The sequence below is a fragment of the Sphaeramia orbicularis genome, chromosome 4 (genome assembly GCF_902148855.1).
Source record: "Sphaeramia orbicularis chromosome 4, fSphaOr1.1, whole genome shotgun sequence".
In the NCBI taxonomy this organism is placed as follows: domain Eukaryota; kingdom Metazoa; phylum Chordata; class Actinopteri; order Kurtiformes; family Apogonidae; genus Sphaeramia; species Sphaeramia orbicularis.
The window spans coordinates 31,458,446-31,485,208 of record NC_043960.1 but is presented as its reverse complement, the minus strand read 5'-3'; the positions used below and the strand labels follow the sequence as shown (position 1 = coordinate 31,485,208).

The following is a 26,763-nucleotide window of genomic DNA, read 5'->3' as shown; positions in this document are numbered from 1 at the left end:
CATTTAGCTACAGTTGGGGGCATTGCTCAGTTAAGTCTGGCTGTTGAGTACTCTAAATTACCCATGTGTTGTAATAGGGTTAATGTCTTCTTTTAAACCATAACTCTAAGATTATTTTTTTCACAGCTGTAAATCCACAAAAAAAGAATTCTCCGACAAATTTGTTTAAAGTTCAAAGCAGTATCATCATTCTAAAGACACAGACCTGGGTCTGGGATTGTTGTAAACATGATTATTTTACTCATAACATTGCAAACATAAGTCCATAAAGCAGTGGTTTCGGCTCATGACGCCACTTTAACATTACAAATTTCTGGCGGCCCCAGACATTCAAAACAGAGACATTTTTTTTGCTACAATTAATTTGTTTTTGATCATGTAATAGTTTGCTGTAGTATGTTGCAAATAAACATTAATTTTAGATGACATTTAGTCTATATAATGTATATTATTATGGACGGAGGCAGAAAAGCCAGGTTGAGATTACTGCACACTGAGAATTTTTTTGGTCAGGATATGTACAGTCAGTCCAGCTTGTATTTACAAGGCTGCAAATTAATACTGAACAAACAAGAACTCAAACTATGAATTATGAAAGAGCTGCAGCATCTGAAACTGACCACAATGAACATTTGAAAGATAAACAGTACCACAGTGCTTCAGCTTCATCTTCAGAGTTTGTCATGTCTTGTGTGTATTGGGATTGTCTCTGTCAACTCACCATATATTTTTTTCTTAGTAAGTTTTTATTTTTATTTTTTATCAATTACTAGAAATTTCAAGTGACCCCATTTGAATTCCAAGCGACCCCACGTGGGGTCCCAACCCCAAGGTTGAAAACCACTGCCATAAAGTCTTTACTCTAGTACATTGTAAGGTGGTGTATTCTTTATGCTATGACCATTTTCTTGTAATTAGAATTGGACTTTTAAAATACAATATAGTGCTACTATTATGTTTACAGTATCACACTATATCATGTGTCATATGTATCATATGTCCAGATTCTTCAATATACACCTACAGTTACATGTAACTAATACCTCCCCGACACTGTTCAACACTTCAGGCACATCTAGTGACAAAACTCAATTGTTTTTTAATATATTAGTGTATTTTATTGAACTATATACTCATGATATGGAGACAGTTTTTGAGAACAGAGGTTTAGACTTTCTGGAATATGGAACCTTTGAGTAACCTTTACATTGTCTTTGTTGTTTTTTGTAGGGCAGTACACGGTGATGATGGCTCACTTTTACCTGAAGAGGAAGATTGGCTACTTTGTCATCCAGACCTACATGCCCTGCTTCATGACCGTCATCCTGTCCCAGGTTTCTTTTTGGCTCAATCGAGAGTCTGTGCCAGCGCGTACTGTTTTTGGTGAGTCTGGAGCATATATGACCACCTACCTGAAATGTCTACCTTCAAAATTACCTTATTTTGTCTTTTTAAACATTTCATAGGTTTTCTATGTTCAGTTATGGATAGAATATGGGTTTATGAGAATTGCAAATCATTGCATTGTGTTGTTATTTACATTTTACTCCATTTTGTCACCTTCCTAAAATATGTGCAGAAGTCATTTTTTCAGATTGTTCAGAAACACAAAAAATGTCACCAGAAATTGAGCATTTGATGATTTAACCAAAAAACCCATTTATTTGTGGAAGGTGATGATATTAGACATATTAGCTGGTGAAATAAGGTTCACCAATGTTACATGTTATTGGCACAAATTCATATTACCTGCTAAATTAGTGAAACCATTTTATCTGACATCATCTGATGAATAAGTGTTTCTAGAAACTGAAATGACATAGACATAATGCATTATACGGACCCTCTAATGCATACATGTATGGGCTGCTGCTGCTGCTGCACGATCTGCCCATAATGCTCTGAAATGTGCCCTGGTTTTACAATGACTTAATCTGTTGGAATAAAAACAGAACAGTAAGTATGGTTGGTAAAACTGACCCACTTTTCTTCCCTGCTAGGTGTGACTACAGTGCTGACCATGACCACTCTGAGTATCAGTGCTCGAAACTCGTTGCCTAAAGTGGCGTACGCTACGGCCATGGACTGGTTCATCGCTGTGTGTTATGCTTTTGTCTTCTCTGCCCTCATTGAATTCGCCACAGTGAACTACTTCACCAAGAGGAGCTGGGCCTGGGATGGAAAAAAGGCAATGGAGGCCCAGCAGCCCAAGGTGTGTACTGCATGTGTGTGTCATTATGGAACGTAAGCATTTCAATGAATACTAAAATGCTTACCGTGTTCTGTGAATGAATCAAAGGGAAAAAATACAAGTTTAACTAAACATATTACTGTATATCTTTGCAGATCAAATCACCTGACATTTTTACCTCCGCCACGGAGGTTATGTTTTTGCCAGGGTTTGTTTGTCTGTTTGTTTGTTTGTTTGTTTGTCTGTCCGTTAGTGTGCAACATAACTCAAAAAGTTATGGACAGATTTTGATGAAATTTTCAGGGTTTGTTGGAAATGGGATAAGGAAGAAATGATTAAATTTTGGTGGTGATCGGGGGTGGGGGGGCCCACGGGGGGGCCCATTTCCAACAAACCCTGAAAATTTCATCAAAATCTGTCCATAACTTTTTGAGTTATGTTGCACACTAACGGACAGACAAACAAACAGACAGACAGACAAACAAACAAACCCTGGCAAAAACATAACCTTCTTGGCGTGGGGGGGCCCACGGGGGGGGCCACTGATCAGCCTTGGCGGAGGTCTGCGCTCTCCGAGTGCTTTTCTAGTCAGTTCTACCTTTATATGTTCAAATTTGCCACCAATGGTTTATTTTTTCAATTTCCATTGGTTGGTTGTGGTTTTTATTCTAATAAATAGCATCTGTTTTCAATTCAGTGAAAAAGTTATTATCAGGTCATAGAGGTGAAGTTGTGCTAAAAAATACCAGACATGGGTATGGTAAACTTTTTCAAAGTGGTATACAAATGCAAAGTCAGAAGTATTCATAAATGGCCAAAATAGGCTCAGACCCCTGAGGCTTAATGGCCTCTAGATGCTGACTGCAAAAAAACCTGGCTCCAACTTGTTCCCATTTACTCACTAGTCAATTTAGTGTTAATCACTTTATTCAGACCTTCTAATAAGTGTACTGGTGGTCCTCATGTCATGTTTGTGCTCCATTAATAAGATTTTAGGACCAATAGACAGCTCTGGTGTCTACTGTTGACTGGCAACTCACTCATCTACTTGACATTTGTAGATTCTGTTTATTGAATGAAACTTTTTTCACTACTATACACCTGTTGTTCACATGCAGTCTCAGACTCATCAAAAATATGAAGATTCACATCTTTTTACCATTATGTTGCTCTGTGTTTACTTTGTTTTTAACCAGTGGTGGAAGAAGTATCCTTTATTTAAGTAGAAGTGCCAAAACATCATGTGAAGCGTCGTTACATTTTTTGAGTTGCAGGAGGTTTTAGTTTGAATTACTTGAGTGGGGGAGATAAAATGTTAAATCTGAAGCATGATCATGCATATGGTAAAACAACTGCCAAATTATGTGTAGTGATAATGGTTCACAATGGTATTAAATTATATGAATTCTTTTTTGTTGGACTGAAACTAATAATTTATCATTATACTTGTTACACTGTTGTTGTTTATACATGATATTATTTTATTCCAAATGTTGTTGAGGGTATTAAAACAAATAGCTATTTTCATCATTAAACTGGCATTCAGTAAGAGACAAAAAAAATACCATCACTTCATAACAATAGCTTCTCAACTTTAACTTAACTTTAGCAACTTTAGCTAATGTTAGCATTAACTTTGTATTACATTATGTTGTTTAGTCTGTTAGAGCTAGCCTGCTTGTTCATCATACAACGTTGTCATTTCTGTTATGAAACATAATAGCATATGTTAGAAGTTAGCAAATAGTCCTGCAGTACTTACTTTATAGCATAAGTGTGGATAAGAAGTTAGGTTTAGGTTTTGCCAATCAGATGTTTCATAAAATGTAGCATTACTTAATTACAACCTAGCTTGTTAGCATAACTTACCTAAATTAGCTGATATTAGCATCCATTTGATATTGCATTATGCTAGCCAGGTAATAGTGTTTTAGGAGTTTTTTGCATTGTGTAAAGTTGGCACCTACTGCTGCCAATAAAACAGAAATGTCAGTATATGATAATGTAGACTTACAGAAGTGACCTGATGGTGTAGTCGTGGATAAGAGGTTAAAGTCAGGTCATGGAAATATTCCATAAAATGTATTATTGTCGGCATATTGTTGAGAATTTGTCAACCTTTAACTTCACAGTTAAATGATGATTGACAAACAAAGGTGAACTGTTGGACACTTAAAAAGAGCAACATGTGCATGACAGTCCTAATTCACTGTGACTGTTTAATAGAGTAGAGGTATTACACATGTCACACACTTAACTTATGTCTGTTGTTGCATTGTTAGATGTCAAATGCAAACAGACAATGTCTATTTCAATACTGTTTTTTTTGTACCAGTCAATGTCACAGCAACTTCTTGAGGACACATTGTGTGTTTATTTAACAATAGGAAACATAAACATGCTACAATTTCTTTTCTTTTCTGTTCTTTTCTTGGCGCTTTCTTTGAAGACCAGTAGTAGAGGGAAGTGGGTACAGGATGAAGAAGAGTGAAACTATTAATATCAGTGAGAGATAAAGTAAGATCTAAAAGTTAAAAAAATTGGCAATCGATGCAGTCCAAGTTAGACTTGTGGGTGTAATGTGTCGATGCCAATTCACTGTTGAAGGACATCGATTCCCACTTTCAGCCTTTACTGGGCAGTGATTATTATTCCCCTGGTTCTACAGTACTCTGTAAATGCTCAGCATCTTGTGTTCATACATTAGTGCAGACTCAATTCATGCATTTCTTTTTCCCCTCACAGAAGAAGGACCCTTTGGCTCTGTCGAAAAAGCCAAACAACACCTGTTCAACCGGTGTCAATTACACAGCCAACCTCACAAAGGATGCATCCATTTCCACTATTTCAAACAGCACCGCTGTGCAGCTCAAGCCCACTGAAACAAAGGCTCCAGATCCCAAAAAGACTTACAACAGCGTGAGCAAGATCGATAAGATGTCCAGGATAGTGTTCCCGGTGCTGTTTGGGACCTTCAACCTGGTGTACTGGGCCACGTATCTCAACAGGGAACCAGTGATTAAAGGAGTCGTGTGAGGCTCGCTCATCCTCCCAACAACACCTTCAAGATTTGATAACTGGAACGCAATCAATTCAATGCCAAGCACTTAGTCCTTGTATCATAGATGTGTTTTTTTTAGGTATTACTTTATTGGATTACATTGCATGTCTGTCGCTTCAGGAAACTGTTGCCATGTTTGCCTTGAGTTTGTACATATACTATCAATAGGGCTGGGCAATAAAATGCTATGATGAACATTTTTATTTCAGATGATGCTGATAATAACATGAACATTTATTTCCTTTAATGGCAGATTTTTGGGCCTGAATGAAAGGAACTGCTAGGGATTTGTGGTTTTACGCTGTTCTTTATAACAAAACATGACAAACACTAAAGACAGCAAAACATTTTGAGAGGTAAAACCTTTATGATAAAATATTTGTTCGTAAAAATATGCATGAAGAAAATTAAGCAGAACACTGAAACTTTTTGTGTGTTAGCTGACAATATAAACAAAATTAACAAGTATATTATAAAGAAAATTACTACATTTTAATTTAATTTAGCAGTATTTATCATTGTCACTTTATTGCCCAGCTTTTACTACTATACTCTTTGACTTCAGATAGTTTTACTCATCTCAAATACCATCCTAGTTTTTGTCAAACTCTGACATTTTAACATTTTGGCATTTGGCATTTATATTTTCTCCTTGAGTTTACAGTAGATTGTGTTGAACAGTACAGCGAGGCCAAATGCTATGCAAAACACGTTGACTGTGTTAATACTCACAACCGGCTTTTATCTTTCTAAGTCTTACTTTGTACAAATGGACTGGGGGTCCAGGTTGGGCCCGGGCACGTGGAACTTTGCTTCCTTGTGAAAAGCAGACGAATAGCCATGTTAACTAAATGTGTTGCCTTCCGAGTGTGATAACTCATTAAGAATGCACTGAAATCTCCAGCAATTACTTTTTCAGAAGCCATTTTTTCAGCTTACACGAATATATTTTCTTTTTTAATTCATTTTTGGATGTTTTTTCCCTAAGTATGGGATGGCTACTTTTCCATGATTCTTAATTTCTGTTGGTGTAGCGATTATACAGGGACGGATTTCAAGCTAAAGTGACAATGACAGCTTCTGTTACCAGGTCACCATGTTAAGAATTGTGTATGTATGTAGTTATGGTAGTTTAAGAAACGTGTATATAAGCCCCGCTTTTAGAAAAGCACCACAAAGCCAGTAAGGTTAGCTTCCATGTTACGCATATGCAGCAACACAGTGTTATTCTAGTCTAGTGCTTCTTTGACTGGATATTGAGAAATGAGCAGAATAGCTTGAGCTTTAGCAATTTTCACAGAATATATTACGCTTTTTCTATTTCTTTTTTTTCTTCCAGTTTATTGTTTTTCATAAGTTTATTGATTCTATAAACTTATGAATTCTATATTGATGATAACTTGTTATTCTTGATACATTGAGTGCTTTGAGCAGGGACACTTTTTGTCTTAATTTCAAGTACCTGCTGTAGTTTAAGAGACTGATTTAAGATTATCAGGTTATCAGGCTCATCAGCAGACAAAAAGTCACAGTGATGTGTTGTATTTATGTTAAATTATGCCGCATTTTCATATTTCAGGCAAATCATAAGATGAAAAATGTATTGGTTTTAACACATTTGTACCCTCATAGCTGTCTGTTAGCTTAGCTTAGCATAAAGACTACAGACAGCGGGAAGTAACTAGTCTGACTTTAGTAAGAATTCATGAATATATTTAAATGAACCTTTAAAGCTGAATTAACTCTACTAATCCTCAACTGCAGCAGTGACTTTCTAGAGTGTCTTACCAGGCAACCTGATGAAAAAAAACATCCAGGAAGTCACTGCATCTGGACAAAATATTCCCTCTTATTAACTATTTATAAAACAACAAGCAGTACATACAATACAATACTTACAATAATACAATACAATACAGTAATACAATAATTTCCAAATATGAAATCAGTATTTCTCCAAGATTTTGAATTATGCACATTGTAATACAGTAGCAGCATAATGTGTCAGCATTTTAGATCTATTCATTCTAAGTGACCAATATTCAGATGTGTAAATACCTGAAATCCAAAGGTGGTTCAGTCCAAAGTGATGCATACAGAAATGTGGAATTTTCATTGAACCTGAGATTGGAGAAATAATTAGTGGTACTATTTACCCCTCACAGTTAATCTTTCTAGAAATAACAATTTAGGAGTAATTTCAGCATTTTCTGTTCAACCACAGAAGTACATGATAGTCAAATAATTGTTGATGTGATGAAAGTTTATGAGTGGATGGGTTGCAGAAGGTCACTCAAAATTTATGTTGTGCACTTAAATGTTGACGTTGAGGAGGATAAATAATTTTATGCAGATTTGTCTGAAACGGACACCTGATTTCAACCCAAACATGATAGTGGTTACTGTTCATTCATACAACAACCTACAAGTAAACAAGCATCTGGAACATTTGGGAAAAATCTAGAACCAAGCTGATGGGCTCTAATACTGAAGTTTATTCTTTATTGGACTTGATGTTCATATTTCTAAGTAAATTTGACCAATTAAGCCAATTATGAACATGCAATAAAAAGCAGATGGTGCAAATTTGGATTTTTAGTGTTTCTTAACATGCTCAAATACTAAAAATTCTGAAATGCTGGAGAATTTTTGATTTCAGACTTGGAATTTTCTGATTTAGTCAAGATGTGATGTTTCAGTAGGACACAAAAAGGTTTTGTCCAGTGTTATTTAAGCTAACTTTTCTCTGCTTGCAGTCATTTAATATTTAACAGAGAGATAGTGTTAGTGTTATTAATCAAAACAAATTTTACAAAAAATACTTGTTTGAAGGTACAATATGTAAAATTTGGTGTGTCCATTTGCTTACGTGAAGTTTGTGTTGGAGTCATGTGACATTCGCCGACTCTATGTTGTAGCGAACGATAGCTTATGTAGTATTGAAACTGGAGGAGCAGAAGAGAAATATTACATTTTTTTTCTAAAAAAAAAAATTAAGCTAATTTGAAGGAAAGAGATGTATTTGCTTAAACCTGACAGGTAGTGTCCTCAGAGTGCTGCAGTGAAGGCTTTTGTAGACATGGCTGTAATAAATAAGGCAAGACAATTATCACATTCTATTTATGATCTTTATTAGAAGCAGATGTGATACTTTACTAAAATGTTTCCTTATTGTTCCACATTACATGACACTACTGTCAATCATGTTTTAGCGCTTGATCAAAAGTTATTAGACAAAGTATTGAATCTTTTGATAGAAAGGATGTTCCTATTGACCTTCTCTAATACAAAATACATATAATATGCACAGATTGAAGCAAAGTTATTGAGGGTCTTGCATAAATGTCAGCTTTTGTCCACGTCTGGGAGAGTTGAGGAAATCTGTTATTTTTAAAGTACATTATGATCTGCTCAAATTTTACATATTGCATATTGTACCTTTAAATGTACTGTACAACTACATATATATATACTACTGTTTCAAGTTCATTTAACAGTATTTAGAGTTTTCTTAGAAGTTTAGAAATCAACATTTAACTAATAATTTTAAATGAAACTGTACTATTCATGTGACTTTATGTCTTCTGTGCAGCCTGTCACTATTTACTGTTTATGAAGCACATCAGTTGTATTGTATTATTACATTTAAGTCACTTTTAGGTACAGGCTGTTCTTTAAATGCAAATATCTGAAGCAATAAATAATGCTCATATAAATAATGACTTCTGTTTATGGTAGTATGTCGTCATTTTACCTTCATATTGTTGATGTCTTTTTATTCAGTTAATCTTTTGGCAATAGTCTTTTTATTTCTATATACAATGCTCTTCTCTGATTCATTTTAGCTGTGTCCTCTACTCTTTAGAAACACAGATCTCTTGTATTTATTAATTCCTTTTTTTTCTTTCAAAGACCGGTGTAAAGGTCCAGGCCGCTATTGAAATATTAAGGTTTTTTTTGCAGAGTCCTAATAAAGCTTCACTGAGTTCATCTGTCTACTGTAAAAAAAAAAAAAAAAAGACTCTATTAAGAAGACTTCAGGATCAGCACCTAATAAATTCTAAAAAGGGAATAAATTCTAACACTCTGTCCTTCATCAATACATAAGTTGATGTTAATTCATATTTGTGTACACTTTGGTAAGCTTAAATGCTGTGTAACCATGTGCTCAGGATAGCTTGTTACAATATTTAGTGCAAGTAAGATAGTTGTCGGTAACGGATCAAAGAAAAAGTCATGCAAAGTTCACATAGTTATCTATAATTTATTTTTTAAAAAATTGTATAAGGTACCTTAAAATAGGTATAAATAGCTTTAGTTTTTGTCATTTTCTATTATCCAGTTCCAAGTAAAACCATAAAAAAAATTTAAAACACTAATTTCATGGTAAGTGATCAAATGCCTAAAATCTCCAGGCTCCAAACTTTACATACAATAAAGACTACTTTTTGGAAAAGGTAGCATAAAAATCGCACCGCAGTATGATGAATACACATAATAAAAAGTAAAATATGGAAAAAAAAGAAGTTCATATATTACTTTTCTCAAATATTTACAACAAAAATTTTTCAAAACCAAAAACCGATCAAAAAAGTAAACAGAATTCGCTAAAAAAAAAAAAAAAAACGAGCTATAATAGGGCATAGGGGGAGAATTAAAATTTTTTAGCATACATGTATACTTCCCCTTGACCAGGCCCATCAGTGAAATGGGAAAAGCCTTTATCGAAGCTGTGCTTTGTCAGTCAGATGTGACATTTAGGACATGTGATAAATGTCACATCGTGTTTGACAGCGATCAGGGATTTTCATATTTCATGAACAGTATGAATGTTCAGTACATATTTAGATACTTTATGCAGTCGACGTGATAAAACGCAGGCTTAATCTTGCTTGATGGAACAACGGTCTGCACGTGCTGTCACTCCTTTGATTATACACATGCACATCCTCTACAGTTGGTGGACTGTTAAATCCATCTTGGGGGTCTCTGTGGCGGTAACATCTGGCTCACATCTGTTTGTCAAGGATTTAGCTCCATTTAAGTTGCTTTTTCCATTCAGCAGGCCCATACTCTACATCAAATTAAGCTGTCACTGATGCCACCAAATGACATCAATCAGTGTATGGCTTGAGAAGCAGAGATGGGTTACAGTTCACGCTGGTGCCCTCTGTCAGCCACCACTGTTTTATACAATTCAATTTAACATTTAGTTTTATTTAGAAAACACAATATCTCAAATGGGACTCTCCTCTAAGTGTTTTAGAATCTGCACAAAATATAACACCCTCTGAGCAAAAACTCCACCAAAAAAAAAAAAAAAGAAAGAAAAACACTTCAACAGGAAAAAAAAAAAAAATGCAGTTCTTTTCCTATTTACACAAACAATTTACACACAACCTACTAATTTAACCCATAAAGACCAAGGCAGCAGTTTTGCAGCAGTTCCCAAATGAATTTTTCTGTCTTTTTAACCTTTCATAAGTGATTTATCACCATTTATTGTAATATTATCTTCTTTATTTTGCTTTTTTTTTTTTCAGCGTAAAATCTGGTATTTTCCAATACTTAATTTTCTGATCATGCAGATGTTCATTAAAACTCTGATTAAAGTTAAAGGTTATAATAACAAAAACATAGAAAAACTGAAGAAAAATGTACTTTTTCTGCAAATCCATCATTAACTGAACACAAAAACATGTATATCCATCCGCTGTCATTGATCCAACTCCATGGGTTTTACTGGTGAGTCAATGTTGTAGAAGATAATGGTGTTTCCACGGTAACTACAGAGCCTCTGAACGTCCAAATGGGTCATATGTGATGACGATGAAAAGACAATAAACTGTATTTTACAACAGTTATTTATAGGATTAGTGGATCAATAGTTATTAAACATTTTACATCAGTAAATGGTTTTGGTTTTCCAGGGGCTGTTTGGGTTTTATGGGTTAATCCTAAGAAACACAGGAATAGAATTTATTTTCAAGGGCGTTGGATGGTAAAAATTAAAAATAAAAAACAAATCCAAACACAGATTCTTATAGCATATAATATTTAATTTATATATGGTTTACATAAGGTGACATATGGAAGATCTATGTGTTTATAGAAGAAAATGACTAAAAATGACAACTCTACAGACTCTTAGTAAATGGATTCTTTACTGTACTGAACCTTCAGAAAGCATTTTACATGATGAATACACAAATGTATAAAATATACAGAGGATCATAGTCTTTTTCTGCAAATAAATGCTCTAAATGACAGGTTTTTGTTTGTAATTTAGGAAGAATTATGTCAATAGACTCTCAAGAAAAATATTTCATTTTACTCAAACTCTTACACACACATATGGACAAAAACAATTAGGATACCTCACACTTAAAGTTTGTAAGACTTCCCATTGTTATTGATTGAAACATTATCGTGATGAGGATGTTTTTACCATTTGCTGTCAATGATAGATGTCAAATCAATATTTCTTCTAAAGGCTCATTTTTCTTCCTGAGTAAAGGCTGAAGAATCCAGATGTTTTCCAATATTTTTAAAATGAGTATTTATGATCAGAATGTGACAAATATTTCAGAAATCCTAAGGGAGGAGAAATATTAACAGTGAGTAGGAACAAGTAAAAATAAGCATTTTAGGTGACAGTGTATGCCAAATCAACTGACAAAATAAAAATACCTATTGGATTGATGTCTATGTCTTTATTACACTGAACAAAAATATAAATGCACGACTTTTGTTTTTGCTCCCATTTTTCATGAGCTGAACGTAAAGATCTAAAACTTTTTCTGTGTACACACAAGGTTTATTTCTCTCACATATTGCTCACAAATCTGTCTAAATTTGTGTTAGTGAACACTTCTCCTTTGTCCTTTGCTGAGATAATCCATCCACCTCACAGGTGTGGCATATCAAGATGCTGATTAGACAGCATGATTTTTGCACAGGTGTGCCTTAGGCTGGCCACAATAAAAAGCCACTCTAAAATGTGCAGTTTTATCACACAGCACAATACCACAGATGTCACAAGTTTTGAGGGAATATGCAATTGGCATGCTGACTTCAGGAATCTCCACCAGAGCTTTTGCCTGTGAATTGAATGTTCATTTCTCTGCCATAAGCCATCTCCAAAGGTGTTTCAGAGAATTCATGAAGAAGACTGTGTGAGGAAAATGGTGGTCACACCAAATACTGACTGGTTTTCTGACCCCCCTGGACCACCCAATACAGTAAAACTGCACATTTTAGAGTGGCCTTTTATTGTGGCCAGCCTAAGTCACACCTGTGCAATAATCCTGCTGTCTAATCAGCATCTTGATATGCCACACCTGTGAGGTGGATGGATTATCTCAGCAAAGGACAAAGGAGAAGTGTTCACTAACACAGATTTAGACAAATTTATGAACAATATTTGAGAGAAATAGGCCTTTTGTGTACATAGAAAAAGTTTTAGATCTTTGCGTTCAGCTCATGAAAAATGGGAGCAAAAACAAAAGTGGGGCATTTATATTTTTGTTCAGTGTATTAACAATGAAACAGCTGAATTCAGTGTGCCCCATTACTTTTGTCCATATACTGTATATTTCTGCTACTTTCTTCTTTGTATTTGGAAAAAAAATGTCTCATACATCAGTCCACAAAAATCACGCCAGAATAAAGACTCACCTCGAGCTCTAGGTTTCAAAGAACACACTAAAGGAGGAGATCACTATCTGAGAAAGAAAGGGCAGGTTTGCAGCGAGAGTCCATGGAAAGTCGTTTATCTGCGGATTCTCATGAACCAGTTGTGTAGCCCTGGCTGACCCAGAAGTGTTCTGGGTCAAACTACAGTCAAAGAACAGATGCTGATCATTTGTCTTCAATAGATCATTTATAATTTATGTAACAGGTTAATGTACGGCCATGAAAATTCTTTTCAAGATGACATAAGCTGAATCCAAAAGAGGAGCGACATGTCACACACAACATATGTTCACATTACGTTCTGACATTAGCTGACTCTATTTGTATGCTAACAGTAGCTGCTGTTGGAGATTTCCATGGAGAAGCAGAGGTGAGGCATGAGGAAGAAGCAAACAGAGCCTTCTACACTCAAAAAAATAATTAAGCCAAAAATGTTGACTTTATGTATTTCAATTACATGTAAATTTTCCATGTAATTTTATTACATAGGTTTAATGTAAAGAGTTGCATTTAATACAATGTTTTCTCTATCATATTGAGTCAATATGAATAAATTAAATACCTTCAGTCCGATTTGCTTTAGTTAATGCAAACTTTTACATAAACTGTGTTTGACTGTGACGCTCAGTGTGATCTAGTTAACAAAGTTTACTTTATTTGTTTAGATTCACTTTATACTAAGCATATTCACATTATGTTTGACTTTTTCAGATAAATAAACTTTAAATTTCATATATTTCAGTTACATTTTACTGTAAAATATTACTTCATGTTTATTAGAGCCAAGAATAATTTTTTTGAGTGTACGTAGAAATCAGAAATCAGTACAAAGGCTGGTATCACTGACATATCAATGAAAATTATTATCTTAGATGTAAGGAGTTAAGCAACATCAACCCAGAACAAAACACAACCTTTACATGAGCACACAACTGAATGTTAAATCTTAAGGGAGATACGAGATACTTAGATCAGCTGACAACTGTGATAAATTCATTACTGTTTGTCAAAGATGACATGAGATGAGATAAAATAAAGCAGTTCTGAATGAAATGGATAATAGTAAATGAGTAAAAAATATATATATATATAAGTGAAAGAGCAAGATATGAACAATATTGATAATAATAATAATAATAATAACAAATGTACATCTTAAATATTGAACCTTTAACAGAGACAGAAATAAGATACATAGATAAACATCTGACAACTGCGATAACTTCATTACAGTTTCTCAATATATACTATGAAAGCAGATAAGATAAGATAAGATAAGATAAGATAAGATAAGATAAGATAAGATAAGATAAGATGAAATAATAACAAAGCAGCTCTCAATAAAAGCAATAATCATAATAAATTCAAACAAAAAATAAGTAGAGAGCAGTATATCAACAGTACTGACAATACAAACATGAAACCCATTACACCACACATGCATCAGTTTTTCAGGGAAAGGAATTACATCAGATTTTTTTCCACCTGTGATTTGAAACAACTCTATCCTGTCTAAATTCACACACTGTTCAAGTACGTAGTGTAAGCAGTACACTAATGGTATCGACTCCATTTTCTATTCCTGCTTCACATATAATAATGGAAACATGCTCATTCAAGTGATGAATCATCATTTGTATTTTCAATGAGCTTCAGCGTTGTACATGTAATGAATGATACCTGTGGGAGAAGATGATGAATAGATTTAAGTAGTGCATCAGAGCCTGCTGAATGCCAGCAGGATAAAAGTTAAGGGAAAAAAAACCAAAACTGTGCGTCTCTACTGTATGGAGGTGTGTCTAACATAAGGCTGTGTTCATTACGGTTCTATCTATGATACGTCTGTAAAAGTGCTGAGTCAGGAGGGACCTGAGGACACTGGCTGTACCTTATGTTCAGACAAATACTGCAGCTCCTTTATCAGGCCGCCTGTACATGCACCGCAGCTCACTGATGCAGTTTGATTTCTGGACTGCTGAGCAAGCACTCTCAGGTGGGACTACACCGTACCTCGCCTCTACAGTGGCAAAAAAATACCAAACCTTCCTGTTGATCATATCATTGATTTAAGGATGACTTATGTATTCATACCTTACACACACTGCAGATACCTACATGTATTTACAGCTGCAGAAAAAAGTATTTGTATTGTTGCTGTGATGCAGATCCTAAATTAACCCATAAAGCCCCAGTATGACTTTTATGACTTTTATTAAGTTTATACTTCTTCCTACTCCTTTTCGACCATGCAAAAGTCAGACTTGTATGTACCTGAAGATAGATTCTGTTCATTTAAATGTTATTTTGTTTTTGTCTTAATTTGCTTTGTTTTGTTTTATTTTGTTTCTTTGCATGTTCTCAATAAATAGATAGATAGATAGATAGATAGATAGATAGATAGATAGATAGATAGATAGATAGATAGATAGATAGATAGATAGATAGATAGATAGATAGATAGATAGATAGATAGATAGATAGATAGATAGATAGATAGATAGATAGATAGATAGATAGATAGATAGATAGATAGATGGCAGTTCCTAAGGTATTTTATTTCCATTTATTATAATATCCTCCTGAGATCCTGAGAGCTTTTTTTAAATAATTGTTTTGATTGGAAACTGCATAATGCAACCATTTTCTCAGATACATTTTTTTGAATTATTTCTTTTTATTTATTTATTTTTAATGGAATGTCCTTTGCAATGGACAGCATTTTTTTTTAAGTAAAACTGTGAAACTTTTGTCTCCTACAGAGGACAAAAATGCATTGCTGAGTCTGAGGAGGAAATTATTCTCTGCATTTTGCATTTTTTCAGTGAAAATCAGGCATTTTTCTATTTTTAATTTGTTGATCATGTACATGTTCATAAAAGCTCAGAATAAAGTTGAGGGATGTTATATCAGAAACAGTGTGTGTCCATTTACTGTCGTTTATCAGACTCCATGGGTTTTACTGGTGAACCAATGTTGTAGAAGATGACGGTGTTTCCATGTTCACTACGGAGCCTCTGAACGTCCAAATGGGTCATATCTGATGACCATGAAAAGATTAATAACTGTATTTTACACCAATTATTTACATGTATTGATAGAATTAGTGGATCAGAAGTTATAAAGCATTTTACATCAGCAGATGACTTTGGTTGCCAGTAGCCGTTTGGGTCTGTATGGGTTAAGTGGAGATTGTTCATTTTTTAATATAGCCCCTACAATAAGTAGAAATTAGTGACATTAAGCATAAAGTAATTAAACTCATTTTCCACTCTCAGATATGTACATTATTTTATTGATGCTACTATTGACAAGTTTCTGCAGTCAATACTCCAAACAAAACAAAAATGATCCAAAAATAACTAGAATGTCATTAAATTAATAACAATGTTGCAGAATTGGGGCGTTGAAACTGGTCCATGATCATAGATAAACCAGGTAACATATGTACATTCACACAGAGTTGAACAACATGTCATTACAAAAACAGTGACATTTTCAGGCAAATTCACAACAATAGTCTAAAAGGGGTTAACGTTACATGCTAATTAGTTGTAAGTGGAGGTGACCGTGAAAGCTTTTTATCTCAATGTATAATTTATAACCACAGTTACAACAAGTATAAGCACGACACAAATTTGAAAGTAAATATGTGAACAGATAAAAAAAAATTAAAAATCAAGACAAGCATCACATCAGGGGGTTGAAGTATACAAGTGTATTTTTAAAAAAAAAAACCAGTCCCATAAAGTTTAACCCTTAACCCTTTATCAGGCAAGTGACTATTTTTGGTAATTTCAGCAAACATTAAATTTGGGGCTAATCCCATGCTTCAGTGAGGTCAAGAAGGTTGTTGGTTTTAAAGACACTATACAGTGATTCAGAGAGATTTTATAGACATTTTGAAGCTGTAACTAATGAAATGGACTGATTTTGGTCAGTTTATGACCTTATAACAGTTGTTTTATTGCATGTTTACTTTTTAGTAAGTGCTGCTCTAATGGTTTATGGCAAGAGGAGGGAGGCTGTTGCCATGCCAACCAACAAAGAGGTAGACAATGAGGTCCAGTAACATACGAAGGTTGAAATTTTGAATTTCAGAGTATTTCAGTGAGTGCACGTAAAGGGTTAAAGACCTAGAACTGTTTTTGTGGCGACTTCCAGATTATTATTTTTTCTCTACATCTAAGCTTTCTAAAGTGATGTATCACTGTTTATTATTTTATCCTCTGCATTTTCCTACATCCTCCTAAGAACCACTAAGTAAAGGTTTTGGCTTTTTCACATTACATTATTACCTTGGTTGGAAACAGTACGACAGTTTTTTTTTTTTTTTTTTTTGGAAAGCTGTGAAACTCTTGTCCACTACAGGGGACAAAAATAAATTGCTGTGTCTCAGAAGGATCTTTAATTTACTAACCAAGTAGATTTTCATTAAAGCTCAAAGGTATTTCAAAGGTAATCAGAGGTCATCTTTAACCTTTAATCTTTATAGTATCAGAATGAAGAAAACTGAAGAAACAAGTGTCTACAACTGCTGTCATTCGTCAAACTACATGGATTTTACTGGTGAATCAATGTATGCATCATCATCATCATCATCACCATCATCATCATCAATGAAGATGACAGTGTTTCCATATTCACTAAAGAGTCTCTGAGAGTATGTGATGCTGAGGAAAAGCTGTGAACTGCATTTATCCTGAATAATCAAAAGTATTGATACGTGTAATGGATCAAAAGTTACTAAAAATTGTAGATCTACAATTCTTTTTTAAAAAAAATTTAGGAAGAAGTAAGTTTAATACCAACTCCTATCATATTTAAGGTTAACCTGGTCTTATGTTGGATAAAAAACACTATTTATTTCAACAGAGTCACATATTCTATGAATTCCCCAAACTGTCACCTAAGATCAGTTAGGTCCATGTATAGAGGTCGAATAAAAGTATTTTCCTTGCAAAGCTGTCCTTTTATTCTATTTTACTTGACAATTTGCTAAATTCTGACTTTGTGTGAGTGACCTTTAATCTAATGAACTACATATTGTGTTCATGTCCCTGTTGGTGAAGATGGTACATCTACGAAGACTCTAACAACTTATAGATGTACCGCTGTGCTGTACAGACCTGGAGCCTCTGATGCACAGTTCACAAAGACCCACACAAAGGTCATCTGGAGAGTGTTATAAGTTCAGACTATTACCTCTAACTGTGTGACTTTTACATGAAAACAAACCATGAGTGAAATACTAGGTGGTGAGTTGTGCTCCGATGTTATGAAGTCTTACATAAATGCAACTCCTACAAGAGTTCATGGCCAGGGCTGTTGACGAGAAAATACACTTTGCACACACAACACAACACAAGGCAAGGCAATTTTATTTGTAGTAGCACTTTTCATACACAGGGTAACTCAAAGTGCTTTACAAAGGCATAAAAAAATCACAGAAGAAGAAAAAAGAAAAACAAGACATTGAAATTACATTAAAATTAAAAAAGGGAAAAAAGACATTAAAATCATTAGAGATAAAACCTGATTTTAAAATGCATTCACAAAATAAAAGAAAGACATTAATTACACTAAAATCATACGTTAAAATTAATATTAAAATTAAAATAGAGTAAAGCAAGACATTAAAATCAATAAAGTGCATTTAAAACACAAGATTGAAAAGAGTTTACTCGCACATGAAAAGAGGAAGGTTTTTAACCTGGATTTAAAAATGTTTACATTTGGGGCTGATTTCAGTTCCGTTGGCAGCTTGTTCCAGTTGTGTGGACCATAAGAGCTAAAAGTTTGAACTCTGGACTGGACTATGTGACCTGAGTCAGTGGACCTCAGAGCCTCACTGGGCTTATATTCTATTAACATGTCATTCATGTATTCTGGACCTAAACCATTCAGTGACTCACAGACCAGTGGCAGAACTTTAAAATCTATGGTCACAGCCATGACAAGAATGGAGACACGCTGTGTAAAGTTAACAAATGTGATTTATTATAAGCAAATGATTTGAATGATACAAAACAAGTGATTTAAATAATACAATAACGAAGACAAAAGTGTGGGGTGTGAGTATCAGTAAGTATGTGGTGCATGTTGTGAGTCTGAAAACAATGTGTATGTGTGTAAAAGTGTTGGAACACATTAACAAAAAGAAGAACTCATACAAAGCACATCACCAGACAGGCACGTCTGCAGCGAAGGAGAGAGAGAATGTTAAAATAGCCACAGAGTTATCAGCCCAGGGGTCACCAGTGACTATGACTGCTATCCCAACCCTCAGTGGAGCTAACCCCCTTTACAACAGGGGTCTGTAGCTGACTGGGAACCAGTGTAAAGACTTTAGAGCTGGACTAATATGCTCTGATTTTTTAGCTCTGGTCCAAACTGGAGCTGCAGCATTCTGAATGAGCTGCAGCTGTTTAATGCTTTTTTGGGGGAGTCCAGTCAGAAGACCCTTACAGTAGTCGAGTCCACTGATGAAAGCATGAATTAGCTTCTCTTCATTTGTTTGGGACATAAAACCTTTAATTACCTCCGCCAAGGAGGTTATGTTTTTGCCAGGGTTTGTTTGTTTGTCTGTTTGTCTGTCCGTTAGTGTGCAACATAACTCAAAAAGTTATGGACAGATTTTGATGAAATTTTCAGGGTTTGTTGGAAATGGGATAAGGAAGAAATGATTCAATTTTGGTGGTGATCGGGGGTGGGGGGGGGCCCACGGGGGGGGCGCAGACCAGAAAATTTCATCAAAATCTGTCCATAACTTTTTGAGTTATGTTGCACACTAACGGACAGACAAACAGACAGACAGACAGACAAACAAACCCTGGCAAAAACATAACCTCCTTGGCGTGGGGGGGCCCACGGGGGGGGCCACTGATCAGCCTTGGCGGAGGTCTGCGCTCTCCGAGTGCTTCTAGTTTGTCTGTTTGTTTGTTTGTTTGTTTGTTTGTTTGTTTGTTTGTCTGTCCGTTAGTGTGCAACATAACTCAAAAAGTTATGGACAGATTTTGATGACATTTTCAGGGTTTGTTGGAAATGGGATAAGGAAGAAATGATTACATTTTGGTGGTGATTGGGGGTGGGGGGGCCCACGGGGGGGGGGGGCACTGATCAGCCTTGGCGGAGGTCTGCGCTCTCCGAGTGCTTCTAGTTCTAGATATGTTCTTTAGCTGGTAGAAGACTGTTTTGGTGATTGATAGTGTATAACACAACACAACACAACACAACACAACACCAACAGCGCTTACACATAACATGCATCAGCTCTGCCCTGCAGCAGAATCCATACAAACATTCACCTGACCTGATACACACACATATGTGTTGCCATTGGCTACAGGTTTTCACCATTTTCACAGTAAAAAAATCATCATTGTCAAGGTTTTATTTTGTAACTAGAAAAGCACTCAGAGAGCGCAGACCTCCGCCAAGGCAGATCAGCCACCCCCCCCCATGACCATTAAAATTTTATCATTTGTTCCTTGTGCCAGTATCACCATTTCCTGAAAAGTTTGAGTTTTCTTGATAACAGATAAACAAACAGACAAACAAACAGACAAAACCCGATGAAAACATAACCTCCGCCGTTCCTTGGCGATGATGTACAGTATTCAAGTACTTAAAGCAAGACAACTTGCTAAAGAGCTCAGTATGTGGAAAATAGACTTGTATACACTGATCATCCACAACATTATGACACTAACAGGTGAAGTGGTATTAATGTTGATTTTGGGTTGGGTATATCAAGTTTGCATTAAGTCCTTGAAGTTGATGGGTTAAAAAGATCCAGACTTTGATTTGTATGGAGTCTGTATTTTAACCAAGTTTAACCCTTTATCAGGCAAGTGACTATTTTTGGTAATTTCAGCAAACATTAAATTTGGGGCCAATCCCAAGCCTCAGTGAGGTCAAGAAGGTTGCTGGTTTTTAAGACACTATACAGTGATTCAGAGAGATTTTATAGACATTTTGAAGCTGTAAATAGTAAATTGGACTGATTTTGGTCAGTTTATGACCTTATAACAGTTGTTTTATTGCATGTGTTTACTTTTTAGTAAGTGCTGCTCTAATGGTTTATGGCAAGAGGAGGGAGACTGTTGCCACGCCAACCAACAAAGAGGTAGATAATGAAGTCCACAACATACAAAGGTTGAAATTTTGAATTTCAGAGTATTTCAATGAGTGCAATATAAAGGGTAAACCATAATGAGGAGCTGTTGTGTTGTGTTGGAGTTTTGTGCCTGGCGTTGGCTGTATGTTGAGATTATCTAACTCCATTATTAAGATAAAAGCTGTGCCATCTATAACAGCCACTTCACAGTGAGTTCTGTGTAGATGGCTTGGGTTGATTTTCTGCACAAATCCTTATGCTCTCTCCTGCGTTCTTCTGTAATAGCTCGGAGATGCATAACGCACCATTATCAAGTACATGTAACACCGACTTCAACACAGACTTCACTAAAGCACAGTGTGTACAGATATTCCCTGTTGAACTTTTAACACTTTTTATGACTGAATCCCCACCACCATAAAGCAGATAAAAATAGTAGAAGTCCTTTCTGAGCTACTGTAGAAAAACAGTGGCACAACATGATGGACTCTTTGAAAGGCAAACATTGTCCTCGTTCATGTATTCAGAGGTAACAAGAGATGAAGCGCCACACCAATATTTTGTTGTATTCATATTTTTTTCAGAAAAAGTGGATTATGGTTTTTGTTAGGTTCTAAAAGGCAGTTTTAGTGATTTTAGTTAGAAAACAGAATGCTAAAATGTTAAGAATGTTTAGATTCTAATTCACTATTTATATAGATTTTTATATGAATACCAAATTTCTTATTTTTCCTTTATGTTTCAGTCTCACTTGTGTTTTTTTTCTACCTGTCTTTCTCTTGCACTGGTGTGTTGTACGTTGTTGCTGTCAGCTGCGAAATTTCCCCATGGTGGGATCAGTAAAATCTTATCTTATCTTATCTTATCTTATCTTATCTTATCTTATCTTATCTTATCTTATCTTATCTTATCTTATCTTATCTTATCTTGTCTTATCTTATCTTATCTTATCTTCACCCTCTGCACTGAACAGTAAACTCACGGCTACATTGTTCATTGTGGCTCTGACGACAGAAAGATTAACGAAACAAAACATGACAAAAACAAACCTGTTCCTCTGTAAAGTATATATCATACCTGCAACACTCACCATATCTATATGAAACCAATTTATCATGCTTGCTATGTTTCTTTTTTTCTTTTTTTTGACTCTGGTTTTGGTCTTGCATGTCTTTTATCTGGTTAAAGATCAAAACAGCAAATGTTTAATAACTTTTCAACCATTAATCTTATTAGTATATTGAAATAATTCAGGTAAAAGGCAGTTTCTAAGCTTTAAATCTTCATCATATATGAGCCAATCGGTCACTCAGAGACTCTTTGGTGAACACAAAAACACTGTCATCCCCTGCAACACTGATTCACCAGTAAAAAAAAAAAAAAATTATGTAATATGACATATGACAATAGATGCTTCTTTTATCTTCAGTTAATGATATATTTGGCAGAAAAGTACTTTTTCTATACTTTTTTCTCTTTCGATATATCTTTTAAATTTACTCTGAGCTTTACTGAACATCTACATGATCAGTCCATTAAACATTTAAGATTTAACATTCCTTTTATTGTGATAGTGCTTCTTGTGTAAAAAAAAAAAAAAAAAATGCACAATATAGGAAAATAGCTGATGTAAAATGTAGAATTTACAAGATAGTATTATATTAAATGGTGATAATCATTTTCATTTGGAAGTCACCACAAAAATAGTCCAAAGTATTTAGGGGTTAAAGAATTCTTCTTATTGTTATTATTAGTAAGAAGAATACTCTTTCCTTGTCACCTGCATTAAAGCTAATGTTGTATTTTAAGAAGGTGTCTTTAAGTTATGCATTTGAGTTATAAAATCTGTAATTTTCAATAGTAAACTTGTCTATTTATTTCAGATAAAAGTCATGAAGGACTGTCCAACAAACAGACTCATACATGCTACATGTTTGTATTTTTTGTGTGTTGTTGTCTTATATCCTTTAATTTGTAAAGCACTTTGTGAGTTTTTCTCTGTGATAAGTGCCATATAAATACATTTTACTTACTTACTTACATAATGTGTGTAACAGTGTTAATATTATAAGCAGAAAAAAATGCTTTATTCTGTCAACTATGTCAGGTAAAAAAAAAGAGGATGTCCTAAATATATTAAATAGATGCTTGTTTTGTCCATTTCTATGCAGTTGTATGAGTGCCTCTGTTGGTGTGGTTGCTTGCCAACTCCTGTTTTCCCATTGTGTGCAGTTCTGTTTTTAACCAGCAGAGGACGACAGTAGTCAGCTCCAACAGCTCCACTGCAGACAGGATCGATTTTAATCGGATCAGACTGTCTGTTAAACATCACATAGTTGAATAAACCAGTTACCTGTAGACATGCAAGTCTCTTGATGCTACTGTGGCTGAACCCTCAAACTGCTGCTGATCAGACAAAAGCAAAAAGTACCAGGGATTAAAAAGAAAGCTGGATATTGTATTTAATTATCAGGGTTTAATGGTGCTTTACATTTGTTTCCTGCTTACTGAATTAGACAGAAAATATTTTTATACCAGTCTTTTATGTGAATCTCATTAAAGATTGATTGTTGTTTGGTTTCACGTGTGTTTTGTAGAATCACAGCAGCATATTTCTTTAACAATCTGTCACATGCTGGTATCTTGTAGTGATCAGGGGGTCATTTACCTCAGCAGTTAATTTGTGCTCTTACAGACTCCTCTTGTCAGTGGGAGAATGGAAGATGCCGACAGAGTGAGAAAAAATGACTGTTGTCTTTTCAGGTCTGGGCTCTGAAACGCTCATCTGGGCTCCATTCCCCAGAGTCCAGCGTTCATGTGAGACGATAGCCATGGAGGATCACATTATTCTCTGAACAGCACCTCTGACTGACCCTTTATTGGAACTGCTCAGATTTATTTCTTGTCATCTGCAGGATTTACTGCATTTAGCACTTTTCTCTGGAGTATATCTCCTATCGCAGCACAACTTAAAGGGGCAACAACATTAAGCTTAAGTTTATAGAAGATACTGTCATTGTACATTTCTGCAAGCCAAGTCTAATAGTTGCATATCATCTAAGTGTGATTTCTACTCAGTAATTTGCGCCCTTTCTTCAATAGCTCTTAGTTTTAGGTTCTGTTGAGCTTATAAAGATTTGTTTGGTGTAAATGTTAGAAAATGCAGTGTGAGTTTTATCACGTCTATTGTACTTTTTCTGTATTAACCCAGGCTGTAAGTTCCTAATATATGAAAATTTAATCATTACATACACTGTGACCACAGTTTCTATCTAAATTTTGCAACATTATGGATCCTATAGTGAGAATAATTGAATTTATGAGACATATGATGGGTGGCCATGGCTCAGGTGGTAGAGCAGGTCGTCCAATAACCGAAGGGTTGGTGGTTCAAATCCTGCTCCATCCTAGTCAGTCCATTGTGTCCTTGGGCAAGACACTTCACCCTCCTTGCCTCCAGTGCCACTCATACTGATGTATGTATGCGTATGAATGTTTGGTGGTGGTCGGAGGGGCTGTAGGTGTGAATTGGCAGCCATGCCCCTGTCAGTCTGCCCCAGGGCAGCTGTGGCTACAGGTGTAGTTTACTACCACCAGAGGGAGAATGTGAGAGTGAATGAATAATGGATCAATAATATAAAGCGCATTGAGTGTCTAGAAAAGTGCTATATAAAATCCAATCCATTATAATTATTATTAGTAGTAGTAGTATATGAGGGCTGTAAAACTCTATAATATACATAACTGGTAAAGTACTTTTAGATTAGAATTACTGACATTGTACAGTGATACAATGGTTTGCAGAAATATGGCTGTATTTAAGGACTGACTGTACAGACCTGTGACCCTCTGACTCACACTCACAAAAAAAAAAAAAAAAAAAAAAAAAACTTTGACAATGAATAGTACTCTGCTATATGCATCCTTGGTTTATTAAGATACGCAGTTGCACATTATATTCTGTACAGAGGACTGGTTTATTGTTACCACTCACTGTAAAGTCCTTTGTTCCTTATTTCTATGGGTCTGAATGGTGCTTTAGAATAACCCTGATGATCTCACTAGGGTTATAACAGCTTGGACTCGGATACATTTTTCAGCAGACAGTCCTGACCTCTACATGTGGAGTTCACATTTATGAGACAAAGACAGATGCATTATGGGAAATATAAAGTTCAGTATTTTTTTTTAGGACCCTCTGAGACTTCACCATTTTATAATTTTATATTGCTGCCTTGGTTCTGTAAAAGGACTCTCAATGACCCTGCAGAAAAAGGGGACTCCATGTTTTCATGACAATGAACAGTGTTTGTCTGCATTTGCATCTTGCAGTACTTTGATATGCAGGCTTTCAAATTTATATCAAGGAACTAGAAAGAGTGGCAAAGAGGAACAGGTGCATCACCAAAAGATACATTAAAATCAATTTGTATTAGGACGAACTTAATGAAAACAGTGATTTATATCATTAACCCTTTCATGCATAGTGGTCACTACAGTGGACAGTTATTCTCCAGCTGTTCTCTTGTATATTCATGTATTTTATTGTTTTAGTTCCATATCAGCCAAAACAATGGACACTAATGCATCATCCCAAACACTGATATTCAGACCATTACTGTAACTTTGCTGTTCTAGATAAACCTGATCTGCACTAACATGTTTGAGTGTAAATCAGTTGCTTGTTATTGTTATTAAACTGCAAATAAAAGTTTTTTTTTTTTATTATCATTATTATTATTTTGCATAATATCCCCATGAAGTGAGTAATGACTAGTATTAGAGTATGTTAAAATGTGACAAAACCGCAGATTGGCACCATTAAAAATGTTTATATTTCATAGTTTTCACACAATATATCAGTAAATACATGTTTCTTTGCTTCAAAAATTAAACACATGAGGTTAAGCTGAGTAGATATTTTTGGAACTCCATGGAAAAATAGGTTCATAAAAAATTTTTCAATCGCATTGTCGGTTTTTTTCATGTCTAAAGAGGAATAAAAACACTCAGGAAAAAAAAAAATTGATTAAGGTTCTCATAATTCTTGCATGAAAGGGTTAATTAACGTTTATTTCACTATATATTTTCAATGAATCCACTGTCTTTCAGTATAAATGTATAATATATTAATAAGGTTTTCCAGTTATGATTCAGTTTAGGAAAATGTCCAGATGAAGTGAGTAACATTTATGTTATGGATGATTGTTATGTATTTCTATGGAGAAAAGAGAAAAGCATCTGTAAGTCTTGTAATGATGCCATTGTTATAAAAGGGGTGAGATGTTTTCTTTTTTTTTTTTTTTGTACTTTTGTCAGAGATTGAATGTGCGTAATTGGTTTTGCAAAAAAAAAAAAAAAAAAAAAAAGATGAATGTGGATATTTGACACTAAAATGAACCAAATGAACCATTCTCACGTTATGCTAATCAGGTTGTATGTGGATTAATATATGTTCTTTTTAAATCTTTCTTACAGTTATTAGTTTTATCTCTATTTTGCGCATTTTTGGCACATGCGCGAGTTGCTTAAAGCGACAGAAAGTGAAGTCAAACAGATTCTATGCAAATTGCAAGGTGGTCTTTCAGAAAGTGGAGTGACGTCGACTTACCCACAGAGGAGTTTTGGATGAATTGGGGGCTTTCAGAGGACGCGTTCAGACTGTGCGCACCTGCGTAACACCAGCAGTGTCCGCAACCG

The 26,763-nt window shown here is 35.0% G+C and overlaps 1 protein-coding gene across 1 annotated transcript in view; it reads left to right on the top strand.

Moving 5' to 3' along the window:
- The window catches only part of gabra5 (gamma-aminobutyric acid type A receptor subunit alpha5), a 53,767-nt gene extending 42,067 nt beyond the window's left edge, over window positions 1–11,700 (top strand). Inside the window, exons 8-11 of the mRNA XM_030132222.1 lie at window positions 1,231–1,383; window positions 2,001–2,212; window positions 4,937–7,129; window positions 11,690–11,700. Of these exons, the coding sequence (XP_029988082.1) occupies window positions 1,231–1,383; window positions 2,001–2,212; window positions 4,937–5,227 (656 nt within the window). The 3' untranslated portion in view covers window positions 5,228–7,129; window positions 11,690–11,700. The remainder of the gene's footprint in view (window positions 1–1,230; window positions 1,384–2,000; window positions 2,213–4,936; window positions 7,130–11,689) is intronic.
- Window positions 11,701–26,763: the final 15,063 nt, after the last annotated feature.